This window comes from Balaenoptera ricei, chromosome 17 (genome assembly GCF_028023285.1).
Source record: "Balaenoptera ricei isolate mBalRic1 chromosome 17, mBalRic1.hap2, whole genome shotgun sequence".
In the NCBI taxonomy this organism is placed as follows: Eukaryota; Metazoa; Chordata; class Mammalia; order Artiodactyla; family Balaenopteridae; genus Balaenoptera; species Balaenoptera ricei.
Window position 1 is genome coordinate 7,389,847 of NC_082655.1, and position 23,321 is coordinate 7,413,167.

General features: G+C 49.5%; 1 protein-coding gene across 9 annotated transcripts in view; it reads left to right on the top strand.

Annotated features, from left to right (window-relative positions):
- ZFAT (zinc finger and AT-hook domain containing) overlaps nt 1–23,321 on the top strand; it is a 271,720-nt gene that overhangs the window by 137,559 nt on the left and 110,840 nt on the right. For all 9 annotated transcript variants that reach the window (XM_059902251.1, XM_059902247.1, XM_059902249.1 and 6 more), the window contains 2 exons: nt 21,219–21,407; nt 23,142–23,292. In XM_059902251.1, the coding sequence (XP_059758234.1) occupies nt 21,219–21,407; nt 23,142–23,292 (340 nt within the window). The remainder of the gene's footprint in view (nt 1–21,218; nt 21,408–23,141; nt 23,293–23,321) is intronic.

Below are 23,321 nucleotides of genomic sequence, written 5' to 3' on the forward strand. Positions count from 1 at the left end.
AACTGCTCTCAGGTGACCACGTGAACTCTTACTAGACTGCAGGGGCTGATGCAAATAATGGACACGGATTCAAACAGGATAAGGCAGCGGGCTGGCAGCCGTCCCAAGATAGAGCGTGAGTGCTCGCCGTGTGAGAGACGGGGCAGGAGCACGGTGGTTTCGGAGGAAGCAGCATCTTGCTTCAGAGCCTAATGTCCTTTCGGCAAATACACAGAGTTTTAGCAATAAGGTGGCCGATGGCGGAAGGGTTAGGAGGCCACGGCCCTGCACCTGAGGCGCTCATCTCCAGGGGACTCGTTCCCTCCGGCCCTGGTCATGCAGTTGCTCCCCTCCTCTCTCCACCCACGCCCCCCACCCTCTGAGTGTGTCGCATGTGCACACACACGCACCCCGCCCCGGCCTCTGCTCTCTTTTTCTCGCACAAATACTCAGTGGTTGTCTCGTTTTAACCGGAGGGGCCAGATCTAGCCATCAGGGCAGCTCTGCTTGGACTGGCCCGAGTCCTTCTGAGAACCCAAGTCTCTCTGCTCATTCAGGGCTGTCTCGTTGAGAGTCTCTTTTGGTTTTGTGCCTTCACACGGCTGGCTTGTCCTGTCCGTTCCCCTCTGAGAGACTCCTGGGCTTTCTGCACAGTTGTGGTTAGAAATCAGGGATATCCCTCTTTGGCAACACCGAACATTCTGGCTGCTTCTTCCTCCGGGCCTTAGGCCTAGGTCTAACTTGGAGGGCGTGTGAGAAGTTCAGCCCGGTCCGTGGATGTTCCCCCAGGCTGTGCTGCCCTCGGGGGTTTCTTCCCGAAACACACTTCTGCAGTGTCGCCGCTTCACAGGGAAGTACAAACTCTTCACCTGGGTATTCACGGCCCTCGCCGAAAGGATCTTTCATGGAGCTCTGCAGCGTCACTTTTCCACGCCATATAGTAGTCGGTTGTTCATGCCAACCACGGTACATTCGGTGAAATTTAGGTTATTTCCATATTTTTTGCTGTTATAAATATTGCTCTAATAAACATTCCCTTATGTATATGTATGCGTTTGTGTATGTGTATATATGTGTATGTGTGGATTATTATTTGTTATTTTTGTAGGATAAATTCCTAAAAGTAGAACTACTGGGCCAGAAAGTGTATTACATATAGCCAAATTGCCCCCTAGAAAGCTCATACCAGTTTAGATTCCAAAAGTATCCAAGAGTACCAATTGGATATTATCATTATTATTTGTTTTCTTTTTTAATACCTGGAATGATATAAAAAATACTAAGAAGAAAGTAAAAATAATCCAAAATTTCACTGCCTAGGTATAATGTCTATTACGCTGTGTATAAAAGTGAAGAAAGATCTTTCTCACTTCTATATATGTGCATATACATTTTTCAGAAATGAGGTCATATATAATGTTCTGTGATCTTTTTTCACTCACTAATGGAGCAGATAAATTTTTCATGTCAATATTTTTTCTTTAACAAGCTGTTTTGTAGCACATTCTATGTTGCAGATACTGTTCTCAGTATCTTACAACTATTATCAATAGCTCATTTCATTATCATGGCAACATCATAGGCACTATTATCATTCCCATTTTATAGACCAGGCAACTGAGGCACAGAGAAGTTCAGGAGTTTGCTAACATCACACAGCCCATAAGGGGTGGAGTTGGAGTCTGAATGCACACATTCTGGCTGCAGGGTCTGTGCTTCTGATTGCGATGCTCTGCTTTCTGACTGAAAACAGTCAGTAAGTGTAGATTTTTGTCATTTTTAAAGGCCACGCAGCATTTCATTGTGTGCATGGGCCATAGGTTTTCCTTCATTGGTCTCCAGTTGACTGACACTGAATATTGTTTTAAATTTTTCTCCCTGATTAAAAACAAACAAACAAACAAACAGAAAACTACCCGGGTGTACAATCGAGCATGCATTTTTATTTTATTATTACTATATTTGCACTTGTGTCTTTATTATCTTAGGTATAAATACCTAGTAATGTAATTCTCGGGTTAATAGGACATCTTTTAGGTCACATATTTTATGATTCCATGTATATGTAATATTCAGAAGAGATAAATCCATAGAGACAGAAGACTGTTGGTGGTTACCAGGGGCTGGAGGAGAGCGGAGAATGGGGAGAAACTGCTTAATGGGTACAGGTTTTATTTTGAATGATAGAAAAGTTTTGGAACTAGATAAAGGTGGTGGTTGCACAACATTATGAATGTTCTAAATGTCCCTGGATTATTCACTCTAAAATGGTTAATTTTATGTTATGTGAGTTTTATCTGAATAAATCATATGAAAACTTTAGTTGATAAAATAACAATAAAACTATTTGAACAAAACAAACAAACAAAAAATAGGGCATCTTTTACATTTTGACACATACGCATGTTGTCAAGCTACCCGGTAGACTGTGTCTATCAGTTATTTTTCCGACGTTGGCTGTGTCCTCATATCCGCCTTTACCCTCTTTATCCTGGGTTGTGTCAGTCTTTATCCTGTTAATCTCTAATGTGAACAATTTTCTTTAATTATTTTAATTTGCCTCTATTTGGTCACTCGTGGACTCTCTCATTGCAGTTATTAGGGGTTTTTGTTTTGTGTGTAATTTGGGGCATTTCTCGCTCACGCCCTTTACTTGTTACACTTTTAGATCACCATATATTCTGAAAATATTTTCCAGTTTTATCATTTGTCTTTTAATTTCATTTGTAGCATTGCTTTCTTTCTTCTTTTGCATTTTACTGTAGTTTTAAATATCAGCATTGTCACTACTGTCAAATATTTCTTTTAAATTTCTTGCCCTTTTTATCATAGCTTAGAACACTTACCTATACCCCAAAATAATAAACAACCTTCTGTATACTCCTCTGTTATTTGTATGGTTTCATTTTTTATCTATATCTTTGATCCTTCTGGAAATTGTATTTCTGTGAAAGTTGTGAAGTAAGACAGTTATATATATTTGATCAATAACTATGGGCAAAGGAATGATCTCCATAAGTACAATTTGAGAAAGTAATAAGGGTCTGCTTCCAAGTCTAAGAAACGCTTTAAAAAATAAAGCTTCATATTTTGAAACAATTATTGGAATAATAGGAAGTTGCAAAGATAGTACAGAAAGGTCTCACGTACCCTTTACCCTCTTCCCCCCAGTGGTGACGTCTTACATAACTACAGCACAATGTCAAGTTCAGGACCTTGACAGTGAGGTACTGTGTGCGTCGTTCATCATTCATCGCACGTGTAGGTTTGTGTAGCCGCCACGGCAGTCGGGAGACAGGACTGTTCGTCACCACAGACGTCTCCCTTGTATTCCCACTTTATAGTCACCCTGCAACGACTGATCGCCAACCCTGACAAGGGTCACAAGGATATGTGACCTTCTAAGATAGGCTCAGAAAACCCCCTTTTCAAACCAATTTCATAATTTTATAATTGAGGAAGTTGAGGTCCAGAAGTGATGATTATCCAGAGTCACACAGCTCCTCGGAGGTAGGGCTGGGTACCATCCCATGTGTCCCCACTCCTACCCTGTGGCTGGCCCAGCTCTACCACCTTTGTGTCTTAAAACCAGTCTCATTTCTACTTCCTGGATGTTGATTTTGTTCATTTCAGTATACCTCTCTCAGCTTTTTCTCTAACCTCATGGGAAATGAAAGTTCCATCCTGTATGGTCCTGATGTTTATTTCCTATTCTGTAATTAATTAGGCAGTCTCTTCAGCAGTGGCAGACAGGCACAGTCCTTTCTAACACGATTATCACTTCCTCCAGTGCTAAGCTGTATAGAAAACGGCCTCGTAGTCCATTGATCTGGATGACCTAAGTGCACTTTAATTTAACAGATACCAAATGGAAAGGTAGAAGCTCTGGGTGTTTTTCCCTTTCTGGCCACTGCTGAAGCTTCTAAAATATGCAGAAATGACCTTACGCCCAGCTGCCTCGTGGCTGACGTCCCTGTGATGATTGCTCCATGTTCCTTAGTTTGCCAAGCACAATATTACAATTTGGAAAATTCTTGCGTAATTGTTTTAATTCATGCTCTGTAAAGAGCAGTTTAGTGACATTTCAAAGAATTGACCTTGACTCTTTCGCTTGTTAAAACAATTAGAAGAAAACAAAATAAGCTTTTTCCCTACACTGAACCATGGCAGGTTAAAATAATATTTTTGATATATAGTCAACATTTATTTATTTTATTCTGCATTTGAATAGTAAAAGAAACCAGGAAAAGAGATTTTTTTTTCCAATGACATTATGTGGAACAGCTGGTGTTTTTGAAAAACATTTTGCAGCCTACAGAAATCAATATGTCAGGTTTATAAAAGTGACTTCTGAACCTTTCTAAGCTTGTTATTTCTGGGGTCATTTTATGCAAGGAGAGTTGCAAAAATTTGCTCTTATTCTTGTTAAATCCTCCTTAAAGAAGACAAGGCATTTATTATTTATTTATTTATTTTAAAATTAATTTTTAAAATAAATTTATTTATTTATTTTTGGCTGCGTTGGGTCTTCGTTGCTGCGCGTGGGCTTTCTCTAGTTGCGGTGAGCGGGGGCTACTCTTCGTTGTGGTGCGCGGGCTTCTCATTGCGGTGGCTTCTCTTGTTGCGGAGCACGGGCTCTAGGTGCGCGGGCTTCAGTAGTTGTGGCTCGCAGGGCTCTAGAGCGCAGGCTCAGTAGTTGTGGCGCACGGGCTTAGTTGCTCTGCAGCATGTGGGATCTTCCCGGACCAGGGCTTGAACCCGTCTCCCCTGCATTGGCAGGCGGATTCTTAACCACTGCGCCACCAGGGAAGTCCCCAAGGCATTTATTTTAAGATCTTATTTAAGATGCACCTAAATCTTCATGAGGATTTTTTACAGCAATATTTCAAGTGTCTTCTACTGTATTTGTGTTAGCAAAACAGCTGACTTGATAAGTAGCTTCTGTGATCGAAAACTGTTTTGAGTGAGTCGGGTTTGAAAATTTGCAAGTGGAAAGGTAGAGCAGTGTCAGTCTCTGAGTAGAACACTTTTCTCTGTGGAAAGATGTAGAATGGTAAAGTCTGTTTCCTCTCGCTGGCCTGTGAACCCTGTTTTATCTCTGTGCTAATCAGGGGAATGCAAAGTGCAGTGGCCTCCAAGCATACATGGTCCTCAGCATGCTTGGAAATGTGGGACTTTGGGACAGTTAGTGTCACCTTTCAGTGACCCCCCTCTCGTCCCACTTTCCTCCTGTCTCTCCAGCTCCTCCTGCCCCACCTGCTTCGTGAGCTTGGGCCCTTCTGTTTAGCCCTTAACTGTCGCAGGTTCTGTCGGTGTGGGCCAGGGTACGCCCTTATAACCAGCCTCCCCCATCGCGGTGGCCACACAGAACCAAGCTTTCCTTCTTGTTCTGCTGCAGACTCTCAGGAGGCTCTGCTCACCCAGGGACCCAGGCAGAGAGAGCAGTCAGCATCCTGAACACAGCTGGTCACCGGGCAGGAGGGGAGGAGAGCCCTGAGGGTTTCATGTCAGCCCAGAAGTGACCTCTGTCATTCCTGCCCCTGCAGTTCATTAGCCAGAACTGATCTCCCCCAATGTCAAGGGCCCAGGGAGAGTGACCCTGCCGTGCCCAGGGTGGGGAAGGACTGGAAAGGTTTGGTGGCTGTCACTAGTGGCAACCGCATGGCTCCTACCATTTCCATGGATTTGCCCACAGCTGTGGTCTGGGGACCTGCAGATGTCCTCCTTGCCCCGACCATGTCCTGAGCGCAAGGCCTGTGTCTCAGTCTGGGGTCCCACAGGCTCCTTATAAATGTTCCCCTGCTCTTCTGTCCTGGTGACTGGCCACCCCATCCAGGTGTCTCATCCAGAAACCTCTCCCTCACCTGTTACATCCGGCCACTTGCCACAGTCAGCTGACTTTTCCTGCTAAATATTCCTCTGATTCTTCTCTGCATCTCTGCTGCCATTCTTGTGGGTCAGGCTCCATCACCTCCTACATGGACTCTTGTAAGAAGTCTGGTCTGCCCTCCCTCTCTGATCCATGCTCGATGTGCATCAGTGATCTGCAAATATATCCCCAATAAATATTTACTTATTTACTAATAAGTTGCTTTTTTTGGGGGGGGGCACTAAGAAGGCTTGGTTTCTTTTTTTTAATTTAATTTTATTTATTTATTTATGGCTGTGTTGGGTCTTAGTTTCTGTGCGAGGGCTTTCTCTAGTTGCGGCAAGCGGGGGCCACTCTTCATCGCGGTGCGCGGGCCTCTCACTACCGCGGCCTCTCTTGTTGCGGAGCACAAGCTCTAGACGCGCAGGCTCAGTAGTTGTGGCTCACGGGCCCAGTTGCTCCGCAGCATGTGGGATCTTCCCAGACCAGGGCTCGAACCCGTGTCCCCCGCATTGGCAGGCAGATTCTCAACCACTGCGCCACCAGGGAAGCCCAAAGTTGCATTTTTAAAATTTAATAATCAGGACTTCCCTGGCGGTCCAGTGGTTAAGACTCCACACTTCCACTGCAGGGGGCGCGGGTTCAATCCCTGGTCGGGGAACTAAGATCCCACATGCCATGTGGTGTGACCAAAAATTTAAAAATAAAAATAAAAATAATTTTAAAAAATTTAGTAAGTATCGATGGAGCTCTTGATATGGGTCTATTCTGAGTGTCTTGCAAGTATTAATTTATTTTCTCTTCACAAAAATCCTACCAGATGGTTACTGTTTTTATCCTCATTTCACAAACTAGGAAACTGAGGCAAGCATGCTGTTCAGTGTGACCCGGTAGGAAGCGGTGGACCCGGGATGGGAACTCAGGCGTTTTGGCTCAAATACATACACTGCCATGTGCGTGTGTTATAGGCATTATGAAACATACGTAAGATATACATTTCAAAAGGAAGAGGTAAGAAAAGTAAAGAGGAATTCTACTATTTTCTTCCCAGATTTCAGTGGATTGTCCTAGGCATCCCCTGGACATGTGCCTTCTGCTTTGGAAACCATGCCTTTCCTGGCCATTAGAGCCATCTTTCTGAAATGCAAACCGGTCACATCCCTTCCCTGAAGACAGCCCGCCCTGGTGCCCACCGCTGCTCAGAGACAGTCCAAGCTCCTCAAGAACCTGCTAGGTTGTTTATGTATGACCTGGCAGCTGCCGCCCTGTACCCTGATTTCTTACCCCGTCCCATGGTGCCCACCTACGACTCTGTAATGAACATCCAGAGGCCACAGTGCCCTGTGCTCTCTTGGTTTCTCGTGGGTTGTCCATTTTGCTTGGCATGCCCTGCTTCCCTTTGCCCTCTGAAAAACTACACTTGTCCGCAGCCAGTGCTCGGTAAATATCTTGTGAGTGAAAGCATGAATCTTCATGGAGCAGAAACTGGGACTGTGCAGCGTCTAATGGGGGAAACCCAGCATGTTTCATCACTTCCGTTTGCGCTTCTGTGCGGAGTGGGTCACAGGACGCGGGAGAGGTCCCGGGTTCGTGTTGCTGACTGTCTGTCTGGCCATTGTACTGGCTTCCACTCAGCTTTTGACCCTGCAGTTGTTTTCCTTCTTTCCTCCTTCTACCCTGCTCTTCCCGTTTCAGGTTTCCGCTGTCCTTCTTTTCACCTGTATCCGAGGGTTGCCTGTGGAGGTTACCTCTCCTTTGCCAGTGCTGTGGAGTCATCTGAGCTAGAGTCTGGGGTCATCCTTGAGTCCTCCTCTGGCTGACCTGCAGCCTGCCGGCCCCGTCAGCCTGCTGACTCCCTCCCCACGATTCTGGAGCCCTCGGTCGGTCTCCTCTCCGGGCGTCCTCCCTGCCCCGGGTCTGGCCTTCTCGTCTCTCATAGGGACTCTTTGCGTAGCAGACTGGCTGCTCCGCTTCTAGACCTGCTCCCCATGAGCTCGCCCTTCCCAGAAGGACGTCACGTGCCAAGGTGACACGTCACGTTGTTGCTGAGAGCCCTCCCATGGCCTCCCCCGCTGCATGGAGGGGTCTCACCTCTGCCTGCTTTCCGCCCCACTTGTCCCATGGGCTCTTTTGTGCAGGCAGCTTTTTCTTCTTGGAAGGCTGCCCTCAACCCTCTAAGCCAGCTCCCTAGCTGTTTCTCATGCTTGAGGCCGGCCCGGTGCCCTAGTGCAGGCAGCCCTGCTAAACGTCTGCTGAAGGTAAACATCTGCACGTGACCTTTCTCTCTCCAGTAGCTCCTGACACTTGGAATAAAATTCAGACAAATGAGAATGGGATCCATTGTCAGAGTTGTTTATGGAAGGAAGAGCGTGTGAGATCTACAGCCTTGAGCCCGTGGGAGCTCTGACAGGCCCCAGAGACGGGCCCTGGGTGAGCAAGCTGTGGGTATGGCTCAGGCTGCTACGTTTGGCAGATGTTTGTTTACATGCTTCCATAATTCCAGAGGCGAGCTGGTCCAGAGCTTCCTGTAGGTCCACAGAATCCTAGACCCAGGTCAGAGGGAGCGTGATGCCTGTGGGCCCCGGCTGGGCCCCGCAGGGGTGATGGTGCCTCCTCTTACCGTGTGCCCGTCTGTGCCAGCTGCGGTCAGGGTGCTGAGCATCTGTTCTCATCCTCCTGCTGGGTGCTAAGGCAGGGCTGCCAGCTCATCGCTTAGACGAAGATACAGGCTCTGCTAGGCAAAGGAAACTGCCCGAGGCCAGCTAGTAATTACACGAATCCTGGTCCCTTCGACTTCCGAGCTCCAGCTTTTGTCACGTGGATCCAGCCGTCTTCGAATGCCGGTCCTCTGATTCTCCACCTTGCCCTGGCCCAGAGTCACCTGAATTAAACCTCCAGTCCCTTTGGTGACTAAGTGTCCCAACGTGAGACACGTGACATAAGTCAGGCGTGGAGCTGGCCCTGTGCTCTCTACTACAGACTTGCTGTGACTCTCAGGTAACCAGAGGGCACTCAGTGCCTTTTTTCACGGTGGGAGGCAGGGGCCGGGGGAGAAGAGGAACTAACTAAATCCCACCCAAGCAGGGCTTTATGTCAGGACTTTGGAAGGAGGGCTAGCTTGTCCAGCATCTTGGAGGCCAGCCTCTTGTGCTGCAGCCCCTTTGCGTTGTGCTGTCTGCAGTTCAGGGGGCTGCCTATATCCCGCCTCGAGGGACGTGATGGGAGGGTTGGAGCCTGTGACACAGGGGGCCTTTGCTCCAAGTGATGGCTCTTCAGACAAGTAGCAGCTACTTATTATTTCCCCCCCACCCCCCCATTTTGAAAAGGAGTCTCTCTCTCACCATTAACAACCCGAGTACTGAGAAGTACTGCAAAGAATGGCCCGTGGCCCGTGGCCCAGCGGCCTTTAAAGCCGGACTTACTGCTGTGCCTGGTGCTTCCCAGCTGCTGAGGAGCTGTCTGAAGCCAAGGGCTGAGTGAGATCCCTGCAGCGGCCGATCCTCTTCTCTTTTTTCTCCTCCTTCCTGAGCTTGTTACTGGGCACTAAGCCAGACTTTGGAGATCAAAGCGAGTAAAATGAGTCTCTTCCCTTGAGCAGCTGAGCCTGGGGAGGAGGACCAAGGGGTGAATGGATACAGGACGATGGAGGGGCCAACCCAATGCAGAGGGGCAGGGCAGGACCACGCACCCGCGGGTGTATCCTGGAGGGCTCCCTGGAGAGAGGGGCCGTGAACTCCATGTCTAAGGCTGACATGGGGGGCGGGGGAGGGGATGGGCTAGGCATTTCCGTCAGGATGGTTGCTGTGAAAGCCTGCAGGCGCAAGGCTGGGGGCGTGTTTGAGGAATGCTGGCTAGTTCACTGTGGTGAGTGCGCAGTGAGGACAGGGTCACAAGGAGGCTTACGGCCTCATGCTCTGCGTGTGCTTATGCTAATAGTTTCCTGTCTGTGGGAACACTGTGCTCGGAGCAGGTGCTCGCCTGTCCTTCCCTCGGAGCAAGAGAGACAGGAAGACTTGAGAAAGCCTGAGGGGAAGAGGGAAGGTGAGAGTGATGCATAGTGAGCAGGTTCGATAGAATTATCTTGGGTTAATAAGTTTCTTAAACTGCTGCATTAGCAGTGTGGCATGAATCAGTGGCAGAGCCCCAGAATATAATCCCATATCAGGCTGCTGTTCTGACAACTGTTCTGGGCTTTTTATTAATGTGGCTGATAACACTTGACTCTCTGGGGTGTTCTGAGATTTAATTAGTTCTTGGGCAATTTGGAATAGGTACTTTAGAATATTAGCGCTGTGCTGATTATAAATGAGTGTGTATGAACTAATTTCTACAAATGTGTGATTGCTCATATGGTTAACTCTTCATCTGCCCTTTCCTAAATCAGCTTGCCTTGCTTGCATGTTATTCCATGTCGGGGACTCTGCGAAGTCCCTTGGGGAGTTAGAGGGTAAACACAGACACAGATCCCACTGCTAAGAGTGTGGAGTTGGAAAATGGAACGGTATCCCTCCCACAGGAACTCCTCTAGGACAGGAGGGCATGGTGAGCAAAGAGCGGGAGACTTTGAGATAAAGGGAACTTAGTTGAGAGCTTCTGTATCAGATGAGCTTCGTTTTTCTTAGTGAAGTCAGAGAAGCTCATCAGAGTTAAAGGAGTGTGTGTGTGTGCATGTGTGTGTATGGTTAGGAGCTGAGAAAAGTGGGAATATTTCTGAACCCCTGCTGTAGATCTTTCATTAATTCATCGGAAGCATTGATTGAGCACCTACTGTTTGGGTACCAGGCGCGCGGTGGTTGCTGGGCTATGTGATGTCAAGTGAACGGAAGTTTGTGTAGTAAAGTTGTTCAGAGTTTGGTGGGCGGGGCAAACAGATGACACGGACCTTTTGGGGTAAGTGTGATGAGCACCTGCAGAGGCCACATGGGATCTTAAGGGAGCTCAGAGACGGGGCTTCAGAGGCAGCCTGGGAGAGCAGGGCAGGTCAGGAAGGGCTTGGGCAGAGCTTTGACGTCCACGTGGGCCTGGTGTTCTGAAGGGTGGGTGGGGCTGGAGGTGAGAGGAGGGAGAAGACGGGGGAGGCATGCGGAATGCAGCCTGGCAGAGAGAGTAGCATCCCGTGAGGCCCGGAGGAGGCCGCTGGCCGCACGTGCTTGCGGAGAGACTGTGTAGGAGGCTGGTGCGGGGCCTGGCGGAGGCTCTGCAGTATCTGGTTTCAGCAGTGGCAGTGGGCGTCAGAGAAGGGGGCGTATTCTAGAGCTGCTGCGGAAGTGTGATTCCCAGGCCCTGGGCACAGGCTGATGTGGACGGGAAGTTGTGGGAGGGAGGGGGCCGAGGTTGTGGCTTGGGTGCTGGGGTGGAGGGCGGCCCCTGCCAATCCGGAGAACCCAAGGGAGAAGCAGGTTTGGGGGAGAGAGGGTGAGTTTGTCTGGCCACACACTGAGTTTGGTGGACCCTGGGTGTCCGTGGGGGTGTCGTCCACCCGGGTGCGGGGCCGGCAGGAGGCCCCTTCGTGGGTGAGGGCGCAGGTGGGTGGTCAGCAGGGGTTGGGATGGAACAGAAGCAAACAGCAGGGTGGCTTCCTGAGGACCCTGGTGCCGAGCATCCCGAGGGAGAGAAAAGCAGGAAGGCCGCCTTAAAGGGGGAGAAGGATGGGATCAGCGATGGTCAGTGATGCAGGGAGAGTCAATGAGACGAAGCTGGGATAAGAGTCCTTTGGTCTTGGGAATGTGCCTTGTGCCGACCTGAGCAGGAGCCGTGTCAGTCGGGGATGCTTGACATGGCAGGGGTGAAGATGAGATTTTTGGGGCCGGAAAGAGGGGTCATCTAGAGATGACTGAAAGCGTCGCCCCGTGGAGCTGGCAGCAAGCAGATGGCGACTTGAGAGGTTACTAAAGGGATTATTTGTAAAGTGTGGGCAGGTGTTGGTCCTGGGGGAGGCTGGGGACAGTGGGGAGTCGTTGTCACCCGAGGTGTAGAGGCAGGAGAGAGCTGCCGGGAGAGCTGCAGCCTTTGCAGGGAGGGGGCCTGGAGAATATCCCCCCCTACTCCCCTCCCTCCCTCCCATCTTCTGCTGGTGACTTCTGCTGGTGACTCTGTGGGAGCCCAGAGGGCAATGGAGCCCCTGTGTGACCCTTACAGGTGAGCCTCCGGGAGCTGGGTGGAGACAGATGAGGGTGGGCCTGGAGGGGCAAGTGGGAACTTTCTAGAACACTGGGGACACTGGATCTTTGCTCATTACCCTTAGAACGGTGCACATGCTTGGTCTCTGCTCCTGAAGCAGGGCCGCCTTCGGCTGAAGTCAGGGCGCCTCCCCGCGTGAGGGCCCCGGGCGCTGTCGTAGCAGTCTCAGCACCGAGGGGCGCGTGCACCCGCCTGGGAACTCCCGCTTCCATGTTGCAGTGTCATCACTTCTTAAACGCCGTCTTTTCAAAGGGAAATGATATGTAAAGAACTCTGTCAGCGCGCTGTGGTTGAAGAGCCATGAGGCACGGATGTCACGAAGTTGAACGATACCGTTCCGGGACGCGCTGACGCCGCAGAGCGCTGCTTGCTCGGGGGCGGGGTGAGGCAGCCCTTCCCGCGCCTCTCCTGGTAGCACAAACCCGCCAGAACCGCGCGAAGCCCTGATCCCAGCCCAGCCCTGAGCTGCACCTGTGCCTCTTCAGGCGTGAGGTCACCGGCCCCTAACGCGTGCGGCCTGGGGGCGACTGCGTGATTCCCCCCGTCCCGCTGTGAGAGGACTCTGCCACCTTCCCTCACTTGAACCTCACAATGACTCATTTTGCAGATTCGGACCCTAGGCGTAGAGAGTTCCAGACTGGTCCAGCTCGACGGCAGAGCTGGAGTGTAGCTCACACACCCTGGCTCTGCCCTGGCCACTCAGAGCAGTGACGGTGGTGAAGGTGGTATTTGACAGTCCCTCCTGCATCCTCATCCACTTGTTTGAAAGCTGAGGCACTTGCGGCTGAGATGGAGGGCTGGGAGGGCCGTGGAGGGGGTAGCTAGTGGGGGGCTGGCTTGGACCCTACCCACTTTAACCAGAGCAGTCATGCCCTCTTATTGATTGTTTATGTTGAAATTGCTTAAAGAATTCACTCAAAATGTCCTGCTGCTAAAAAAAAAAAAAATGTTTGAAAACCACATCCTGATGCAGCTACAATCACAATTGGATTCAGATGGTAATGCAGCACGGTGTGAAATTTGCTGGACAAGGGCACTTCAGCCAAGCACCTCATATTCCGGAAAAGCACATTTTATTACAGCCTTGGGGGAAAAAATGAAATGTAAAAAGATTGATTAAAAAGGCACAGTGTGCACATGACAGTAGAGTTAGAGGCGCTAGTTAATGCTCATGAAAGTGCTTTGCAAACTGTAATGAGCCTCTCAGAAGATAAGGTCGTGCTATTATAGTGGTACAGTTTACCTCCCTCTCATGATTATTGACTAAGGGAAAAATACCAGACAGGCATAGACCACTGTCAGATATTTCAGTCTGAAACCCTTTGTTGCTGATGGGATTAACACTGACCTTCCTTCCTGTGCCCTTGCTGGTCTACCGGGTCGGGTTGATGGTATCCCATCTCTTCTGCCTTTTAAGCATCTCAGGCAGATTTCCGCTCTTGATCTCACTTAAAATCACATCCTGCTTTCTTTTGGATAGAGCCTTTTGTAGAGCTCAGTGAAGATATTACAGATGCTTCATACAATTTGAAGATAAAATGCTACCTTAAAATTCATTGCGTAATGAACACATGCAAAATAGCAGCATACTTGGAAGGCGGTTCATCTGGAAAGCACTACCTAGAAGACTTGGAGTGGGACCCGGGTGCCCCCTCATGCCCAGCTCCCCTCACTGTCTTCATTTTCCATGCTGGCTGTATTTATTGAAAGAGATCCACTTGCTGCCCGTCCCTCACCAGGCACTCTGTGTCAGCCCAGGGGGTCAGCTGGGCATTCTCTGAACCAAGAGTGAGTAAATCACCCCAAATTACCCATTGGCATCAGCCCGGGAGCCTGGGTGTCAGCTGGGGTTCTCCGACTGTGTCAGAAGAGCCACCTTCAGTTAGCCTTGTTCATTGCCAGAGGGTTTAGTCTGTCTCAGTGCAGGGAAGGTAGACATTTACCAGTTTGAACAGAACAGAAACTCGAGTTTTCTTCACTTTCCAAGAATTGCTTCTTTGTAGCAAGGAGCGTGGCTGTGGAGCAGGAGAAGCGGGCCGCCGTCGCCGCGCACGACAGGACGTCAGCGCCTGGCCCTGGAAGCGGGGGCCGGAGCGGCCGTCTGCTGCGCCAGCGCTGCCAGCTGGGCCGGCCCTGCGCGTTGTGTGCGTTCACGCGGGCAGGCGGGCGCCCAGGTGGGCCGTTCATCTGCATGGCGATCAGGAGCAAATGGCCTCTTGCCGCTTCTGGGGACTCAGCTGAGGACGCACTGAGCAAGTGCCAGCCTTTATTTTCTCAGCCAGCCTTCAGCACAGATGGGCCAGGGCCCTGTCAGAGAGAGGAGGGGGGAGGAGAGGGGCTTCTTAGAAATAAGACCAGGCATCGTGGTGCACGAAGAGCCTTTAAGCTGAGCACCATTCCCCACGGAGGAAGCAGAGCAATGGTCGTGGACCTCACTTCTCGGCTGACCGGCCAGGACCCCTGTCCTCTTGGTCCCCGTAGGACAGCACTAGGCTTTGCCACTTGACCACGGCCTCTCACCACGGGGCCCGCTGTTTGTTGGTTCCTCTCTGGTCCTTTGTCTAAACTTCTCCTCCTGGCCCATCGGAGGCAGGACAGGGCAGCCGGGAGCCCGCGCTTTGCAGTCAGAGGGACTCAGGAGTGATGCGGGGTGTTTGTAACGGGCTCAGGAACAGTCCAGCTTCTCTAGGGCCCAAGGACTAAAGGAGAAGATGGCGGGAGGGGCTTTATGATGGGTGGGTCAGCCTTCCGTGTTTGCTCGTCTCCCCGAGGGCAGGGACAGGCCGGGCTCTTCTCTGGGCCCCCAGAGCCCAGCACAGGGCCAGGCGTCTGAGAGGCCTTCACTTGTAATCTGTTTAATGAAGGGCTGACTCTCCCGCTTTGTGAAGGTGAGGTCCCACCCATCTCTTTCCACTTCACGGAGCCCTTCAGGGTAGTGGCCCGGTGGCAGGTGTCCAGCAAAATGGGCTCAATCCTGCCACGCTGCCTTGCACTTACACTGTCTAGGGGACAGACCAGAAACAAAGTCAACAAGTAAATAAACAAGCCCTGTCACAATTGCTTTCCCCATCAGTAGAAACTGGTCATGTGAGATGTGTTTGTTAGAGCACTGGACCACACCGCATAAATATTCAGACTTGTTTTATTCCTGTAAAAGGGGCAGATGATTTTATAAGATTCTTTTTATTTTGATTTTATGAGATTCTGATCAAAGGTTATTTTTCCTTTGTAGAATGGAGTAGGGCCCTCTAAAGAATGGTTCTCTTAAAAAAAAAAAAATTCAGACTTGTTCATCTTCCAAATGCCTGTGCTCTTTCACCAGGCTCAGGTAAAATGAGAAATTTAAAAATTACCTTCTGATATATTATGTAATCTACTTATTTATTATGTTTTAACTGTATTGTCTGTCTTTACCCACCAGCACGTAAACTCCAGAAGGCAAGGGTCTCTCTCTGTTTTGTACCCTGCAGTATCACAAATGCTTAGAACAGGTCCTGGCACTCCATAAGTATATGTTGAGTGACTGTGGCTGGTAAAGAACAAATACATTCTGTAGTGCTGGGATAATTTACAAGTAAATATTTCTTTCTTTTGTGTCGAAATGATGGTTTGTTTGAAGATGGACCCTGAGAAAATTTGGAAATGGGAGAACAAGGGAAAAAAAAGCTCACAAAGAGAATGTCTTATTAAGTATGAGGGAATCATTGTTGAACTTGGTATTAGAAATAGAAATTCTGTTTTCAGAAGAACACTACTTGACATGAATCCTTAACCAGATTGAGGAGAGGGTCATAACTAGCAAACAGGCAGAGGAACTGAAGAGGTAGACCTGGAGTCAGACCCAGTGTGGACTTGGCCTTTCTGAGTCACAACCAGGACGAGTCCTACAAATAAAAGTGAGTGTGTCCACAGAGCCTGGTGGGTTAATTTGTCTCAGGCTCCAGCAGCGTCAGGTCTGGAGTGAGGGTGTTTCCTCCGTGAGCCTGGAGAGCGGGCCCATCCTGGGCTAGTTTGGGTGGGAGATGTGGGCGGAGAGTCCACAGGACTTGTCAGTGGAAGTTCTTATGAGGTCCTGGGACTTTCGGACTAGTGATGACCTTTGCTGATTAAATCCAATTACCTCTAGAGGCTGGAAACCAGAGATGCGACCCTCTACCTCATTCTGCAGCAGACGCTACACATAGCACATCCCAAAACACCAGGGTAGGAGATCAGAGTGGAGGGAGAGACTTGGGAAGAGGACAGCCTGGTGGGTAGGAAGCGGGCAGAGACTCAGACGTGCCTGTTGCTGCGCTTCTCCTCTGTGCCGCCTTGGCACGTGGTGAAGAGTGGCTGGAGCAGGGGACTGTGGAGAAGCTCCGTGTGGGAGACCGTGGTGCAGGTGAGCCGAGGGAGGGATGCGGGCGCCGGCAGGATTCCTGGGCTGCATGCAGGAGCGATTCAGTGGCAACTTGGAAAAGTACAGAGATGGGTCAAGTGAGGATGCAGGGAAATCCCCAAACAAGCAGGTCAAGTGGAAATGAGGACTTCTTTGGTGTCCAAAGGGAGTGAGCACAAAATTACCCACAAGACTTTTATTCAGATGTCCTTCTCTTTCTCCCTCCACCCTCCCTGTTTTCTGCACACAAGTGTGTAGCACCTTCTACGTGCTTGACCTGTTGCTGGGGATGAGAATAGATAGTCCTGCGGGCTGCAGTGGGCCGGGCACAGGGCTACACGTGCACAGGGATGGGGCAGAGAACCCTCATTTCTCTACAGGAGACACTTGCCTTTGTCGTCCAGGGTCTTCATGCCCTGTCCCCGCCTGCCCTTCTTCCACCTCTCGGCTCCCCTTTCTTATATGCGGCGTTTTACCCGGAACTACCTGCTGTTTCCTGCACGCACACGCTTCTTGTTCTGTAGCGGCTGTGTTCTTTCCACCGCGCTCCAGTCATCAAGGAATTGGGTTAAGATAACTCCAAGAATCATTTCCAAGGCTGCTTGTACAGTGTCTGCCACGTGGTGCCTGGATCAGTGGGAAAACTTACTGTGGAAACTGCTGGAAGCTCTCGAGAGTGGAATGTAGCTGAATGGGCTGTGGATCCATGTCGCGTGGGGCCACAGGGAATTGATGGAGGGCGTGGGGGCTTGGAGGTGCACGTTTGGGACAGTTTTGAATCGGGGGTGACTTAGCTTATGCTCCCTGCAAGCTGCCCTGGCTGCAGGCAGTTACTGGGGTGGTGATCCCAGGAAGCAGGAGTGAGGTGTGGGGAGGGTGAGACAGGGAAGGGGGAGAGACAAGGGTTTGCTGCTGGGTTCCAGCTGTGGTCACTGGGCGTTTGACTCTGCCAGGATCTCGAAGCTTCCAGAATGTGTCCCAGAAGTGTGCACTCAGGTCGGGAGCCCAGAGTGGTTGTGCATTGGTTCCCATCCCTCCTTGGTTGAGGGTCGTCCCCACCACGTTGACCCGTCTCCACCTCTGGGCTGCAGGGGCCCAGCTCGAATGCTACAAGACACCTGTGCAAGCTTGAGGTCGGACGCTGGGGTGCAGGGTGAGCCTGAGTGTCCACTGTAGCTGCTGCCAAGGTCGTGTGTGGGCCTTGGGGACATAGTGAGAGCCCTGCTGGCATTTGCTACGGGGAGGATCAGAGCCCACACAGGCACAGAAGGATGCTGGTGGCCGTCCAGGAGGTGGAAGGTGCATCTTCTCCCACTGCCCACTGTTTTACTCTGCATTTTCTTTTACTCTCTCGTATTGCCAGCTCCTCCACCTCCTTTCTCCTGCCGTCCTCCTTACATAGCAGCTCCATCTCCCTGTTGGGAGGGTCTCAGAATTCAGAGATGCAGAGCTCATCTGATTTGACCCCCCATGTGGTTCAGTCTTTCTCACAGCATCACGATTGCTATGTGAAGCTCCTCGAAAACCCTCCTGAGAAACGCATCTCTAAAGCCACCCCTCCCTCGTTGGATGGCTCTGACTGCTGGAAATTTCTTCCTCTGGTGAAGTCTGTTGCTGACCTCTACCCATTGGTCCTAGCTTCGCCTTTTTGAGCACAACAGAGCAGGTCTTCATTGTGTTCTAGGTTAGGTCCTCTGCTATTGGTCTGTGTCAGGCTCAATAAAATAACAAGAAGACACAGACCTGATTTCCTGGAGGTTACAGCACAGATGAGGCATCCAAACAGACAATTGCAAAGCAGTGTGGGAAGTCCAACCATTGATAATGTTGATATCTTGGAGGTGTGTGTGTGTGTGTGTGTGTAAATCTGAACTGCCTCTGTCATCTGGACAAGCAGGGGCCTGTGGGTTGGGTGTTAGATGTTACGTGGACCTGCGTGCAGTTCCAGGGGCTGTAGTTCAGTATTGTTGGAGCCTGAAGGAGTGAGCAGATGAGTACACGTGGGTGCGTGCTTGGGAATCTTGGCCTTGAGGGTGCAGGGGTCATGGGAGAGATGATTGATGGCAAATCTTGGAGGACTTTATCTAGCACTTTCTGCTCATGGAGATGGGAGGGAAGCCATCGAAGAGTTTTAAGCAGGGGAGTGACAGGGTCAGATTTGGGTTTTAAAAACGATTCACTCTCTGGTCAAGATGGAAAATGGTTTGGAGAGTGTGTTAGTTGAGATACTTTCAGTAGAGGCATCAATTAGAAACAAATTGGAAAGTGGGAATGTCCATTCTCCCATGTCACAGATGCATGGGGATCAGCGGTTCCAGGGTGGGGTCAGGTCGGATCGGGGGGTGCAGATGTGCCATTGCTGTCCCAGGGTCCATCCTTCATTCCGGACCCTCAAGGCGTCGACCTGGGCTTTCCCTTGATCTCTTGTAGGTTCTGGCTGGTTGCCTCAGTTCCAGGCAGTGGACATAGTGATGCCCAGTGAAGGAGAGGTTTTCTTAGGGAAGGAAACCGTTCCCAGAAGCCCTTGGCAGCCTTCACCCCAGACCCCGTTGGCCACGCTGGGGTCCAGGATTTCCCGCTGCCAGAATGGCTGGAGCGGCCTCCTCGTTGTCCTGGGGACCGGGCAGGGTGGCTGAAGCAAGGACACGAATAGGAGCTGTGGTAATAGTTGGGCTGAGAGACCAGAGTCCCATCCGGTCTCCTCATCTCCACCTGGGTCAACTCCCGTGTCTTTAGCGGGTTTCAGTCCTCCAGACTTTTTTCCACTCCTGTCCACCATCCTTGTGCGCCCAGTTCTGCAGTGTATTCTTAACACACGATGCGTAAAGCTGAGTCCAGACGTGGTCAACCCAGTGCAGAGTGTGGGGAGTGTCAGCATGATCGCTTCAGCTACTTCGTGGTCATGCCGGCTGACACTGTGTGTATGCTTTCGGCTTTTGTAGTTGATTCATGATGTAAACCCAGATTCAGCTTATGGCAAGCTCTAATTCTTGTTTTTTGTTTGTTTGTTTGTTTGTTTTCTTAATGTAAACGTTATCTGTTCCTGCTGTGTCATCCACATATTGAATTGTCATCTGTGATGAATTCTTTTATAAAGTAAAGCATCATTTTTAAAAGCAAAAAGTCCCATAGTATGTTTCTACCTCTTTATAGCATCCAGTATATTCTATAATTATTTATGCACACTTATCTCTTAAAACTGCCCGATGCAGAGCAAAAATCAGACACGATGCAGATCAAAAATCATAGAACATCAGGTAAGCATTGGCAGTGACTTTGGGGATAACTTGTTTTGCCCCGTTCTTTAGCTTTTTAGGAGTCATCGTGTTCTTCAAGGGGGGGATATATGTAACCGTCTTGACTTTTCCCTTTGGCCTTGCAGAGTGCACTCTGAATCATGATCTCATTTACTAATATTTCTTTTCAGTTTGCTGTTATCATGTTTGGTGCTGACACTAATTATATGACTAAGGACCTTTTTTCCAGCAGTTAAAAAAAACCCATGACTGTTTCTACCAGATCTAAAAATGTTCAAGCACCTGGATGATTGGGACAAGCACGAAAAGACTCTCATTTATAGAACACAGAAAATTGTTTGTTTTGATCCACCTGCGCCATTAGCCAAGTTTTTTCCTGGCCTCGTCTTGAGAGGGATTTCCTTCAGCCAGCATGCCGTCCTAGGAGCTTGCACTTCTCCATTTTCTGTCTTGCCTTCAGGTGTCCATCGGTGGGTTTCTGTGTGGGTCCGGCTGTGGGCAGCTTAAATCACGGGAAGCACAGGCTTCCTGAGTTGCCTCAGGCTGTCTCCCTCTGGTTTCTCCCATTTCTCCGGCTTCTGCTTTATTACTTCCTGGTTCTGACTTCACCTCCCTGACAAACCCCTATTCCAGCGCTTTCCAAGCCTGCGCCATGTGCCTGTCCCGTGACCATCCACCCACCCCGCGTTCATCTCTAACGCAGGGCTGTGCCGAGTGGGTCCTGTCTCCTTGTTAGAATGTTCTGAAGAAGTAGTTCTTGGGCAGGCTACTTCAGGTTTGTGGCTGTGATTCTTGGAAAGAGACAACTCCTGTCCTTTCCTTCCCCGTATTTCCTTCTCACTTAGGAATTGGGAATAGCATGCACTCCTTTATGCTTCACTTTGATATGAAGTGTTTCTTACCCCTCAGGCTGCAGGGCTTTCGAGAGCAGGGTCTGGGTCTGTGCCCTGTCAGTCTTTTTTTTTTTTTTTTACAATCTCTTTAGGTTACTTTTATTTATTTATTTATTTTGTAGCTAAGCTTGTTTTCTTTTTTTCTTTAAACATCTTTATTGGAGTATAATTGCTTTACAATGGTGTGTTAGTTTCTGCTGTATAACAAAACCCTGTCAGCCTTTATGTTCACCACGCCTGGCACATGGAAGGCACCTACTAACTGGAAGATGAGTAACTGAACGACTTCTTCTTAGGCTGTAAATCTAAAGAAGACCACGTCTTCTCCGCAGTGTTGATTGCTGATAGATGACTCTGTGGGCTGGTTGGCTTCATGAAAACAAGATGAGTGGCTCTGCCTGCCCTGTCAGCTGTATTCTCCGTGCCCACATGGTGGCCTGTGGCGGGGGGAGGATATTTATTGAATCACATGAAAGACTGAAGAAGCAAAGATGATGCCCGAAGTGGTAAAGGGGCCTGCACGGCACCGTGGACCAATGTCTGTATCACACGTGTATATTCCCTTTACTGTCATCCCGTAAAAGGGCTGGGGTTGTGTGCACTCCCTGACTCCATCACTGACACAGGAGGATATTCTGTGCATCTTGGTATTTGCTCCTTAGGTAACGAATCTGACCTTGAACTGGAGAAGAAGTATAAGGAAGATGATCAAGAAAAGGCCCCGAAGAGACTGCGGACTCAGAGAGTGGAGAAAGTCCAGAAGGTCTGCTCGGGAAAAGAGGCCGCGCAGATCTCCGGAGCCAAGAAGCCCATCATAAGTGTGGTTTTAACAGCTCACGAAGTGATTCCAGGTGAGCAAAACAAGCGGGAGGGGACAGAGTGGGACTCTGTGGGCGGGGCTGTGCCGCAGGCAGCCTGGCAGCTGGGGCTGTGATCCTGAGCGGCCTCATCAGCGTCCGGCTCTCCACTGACTTACCCAGTAACTTGGGCTGAAGGCTGACCTGTCACTGCCCAGGGCTGTGGTGGACGGGCGCGTCCAGAGGAAAGCGAGTGAGGGCCGCTCCTGCTGCTGCCTCCACCACCTCTGCAGCCACGACCTGTCCTGTCGTTTGAGTGGCCACTCAGAGGAGCAGTGGCCAAGGAGAGTGTTGTTTTCTTTGCCCCCTCACCAGCCCCTCTCCTGGATGTCCTCCCCGCCCTTACTGTCCCCGTCCTAAGTGCAAGACCACTCGCACCAGATGGAGGTCGGCTGCTTCTCCAAAACCCTCCACCTAACTTTTTTGTTTTCTTTTTTTGCATTTTTTAGTGGGTTCATCATATATTTTATGATACTAGAAATTCCTATCTCCTCTTCCTTTCACATAAAATAGCCAGTGGGTTTCTTATACTACCCTTTTTAAAAAAAGGTCTCTTCCAGGAAAGGATACTTTAGACAAAAAGCAGTTTATGATAGTAGATTCCAAAGTATAATAATGGGTTTTTTCCTATCCATTTGAGGTGATAGCTGTTAAATAAAATTTAAAAAAATCAAGTTTAGGATTTTGAGGACAGCTAGAGCCTTTTTAACCATCTTTTTTCAGTGCTAATAGTATTGATAACTCATTATTTAAAATGAAAACGCTGAATAAAGGCCTCTTGATACTTCAGTGCAGGGTAAGGTAATCAGTAGAGAAAAAGCCATATAAGATTATGTGACTAGAAGTTGTTTCTGGAAAGTCACTTTGTCTGCCCCACCCTACTTCAGAGAAGTGTTATTCCGGGAAATGGAAATGCCAGGAGAGAGGTTCCTGTGTTTAGCTGTCTCTAGAGAAAGTTTCTGTAATGATTTCTTAAGAATTGATGGTAGTATTTTGAGATTTCTGTAAGGGGGGGGGGTGAAAAGTGGTTAATTTCCTTTGCTATTCCTTTGCTAAACGAGGGGTAGATCGGAGCCTTTTCTTTAGTGCACTTGATATGTAACGTGCGTGTGCATGTACCCTCGTGCACACACGCTGCTATACACGGTCTTTGATCGTTTCACATCCTGGACTTGCACGAATAAAGGTGACCTTTGTGTTTTCCACTCCAGACCTTTCATTTCACAGGGTGGACACAGAGCTCCAGAGGCGGGAGGGTGATGTCATATTTGGGACCAGATCCCAGGCAGCTTAGATTCCTGTTCACAGTTGATTCCACCGCTCCCTTCTGTCTTGATGCTGTTTTACATTTACGTAAAGTTTAACACATGTGGATCTATATGAAATCTTGCAGGGAAGCATGTATGTATATATGGATTTATTTTTTTGTTTTTTAATAAAGAGATCAAGTGAAAATGTATCTCAGAAGAAGGTTTTGATTATTGGAAAACTTGCCCTTTCCCCCCAAACATACACACGTACACACACACACACACACACACACGCGCGTACACATATACAAACACACAAGTCAAAGGTGTGAACTGAAGGAAAACTAGTCCCTTGCATGGGTGCCACACAGTAAAGAAATACGCTTCCCAAGGTCTGTCCCCTGCTCTGGGGGCAGGGGTGTGGTCAGGGCCCTCACGGCGCCTCTTTAATACGTGGTGCGTTGTGCCTTCATCTCAGGTGCTACCAAGATTGTTCCGGTGGAGGCTGGGCCCCCGGAAACAGGAGCTGCAGACCCCGAGGCTGCGGCGGCTGACCTGGCGCCCCGGAGGGGGTACCAGGAGTACGCCATCCAGCAGACACCCTATGAGCAGCCCATGAAGTCGAGCAGGTAAAGCGTCTGTTCTGTGTGACTCCAGC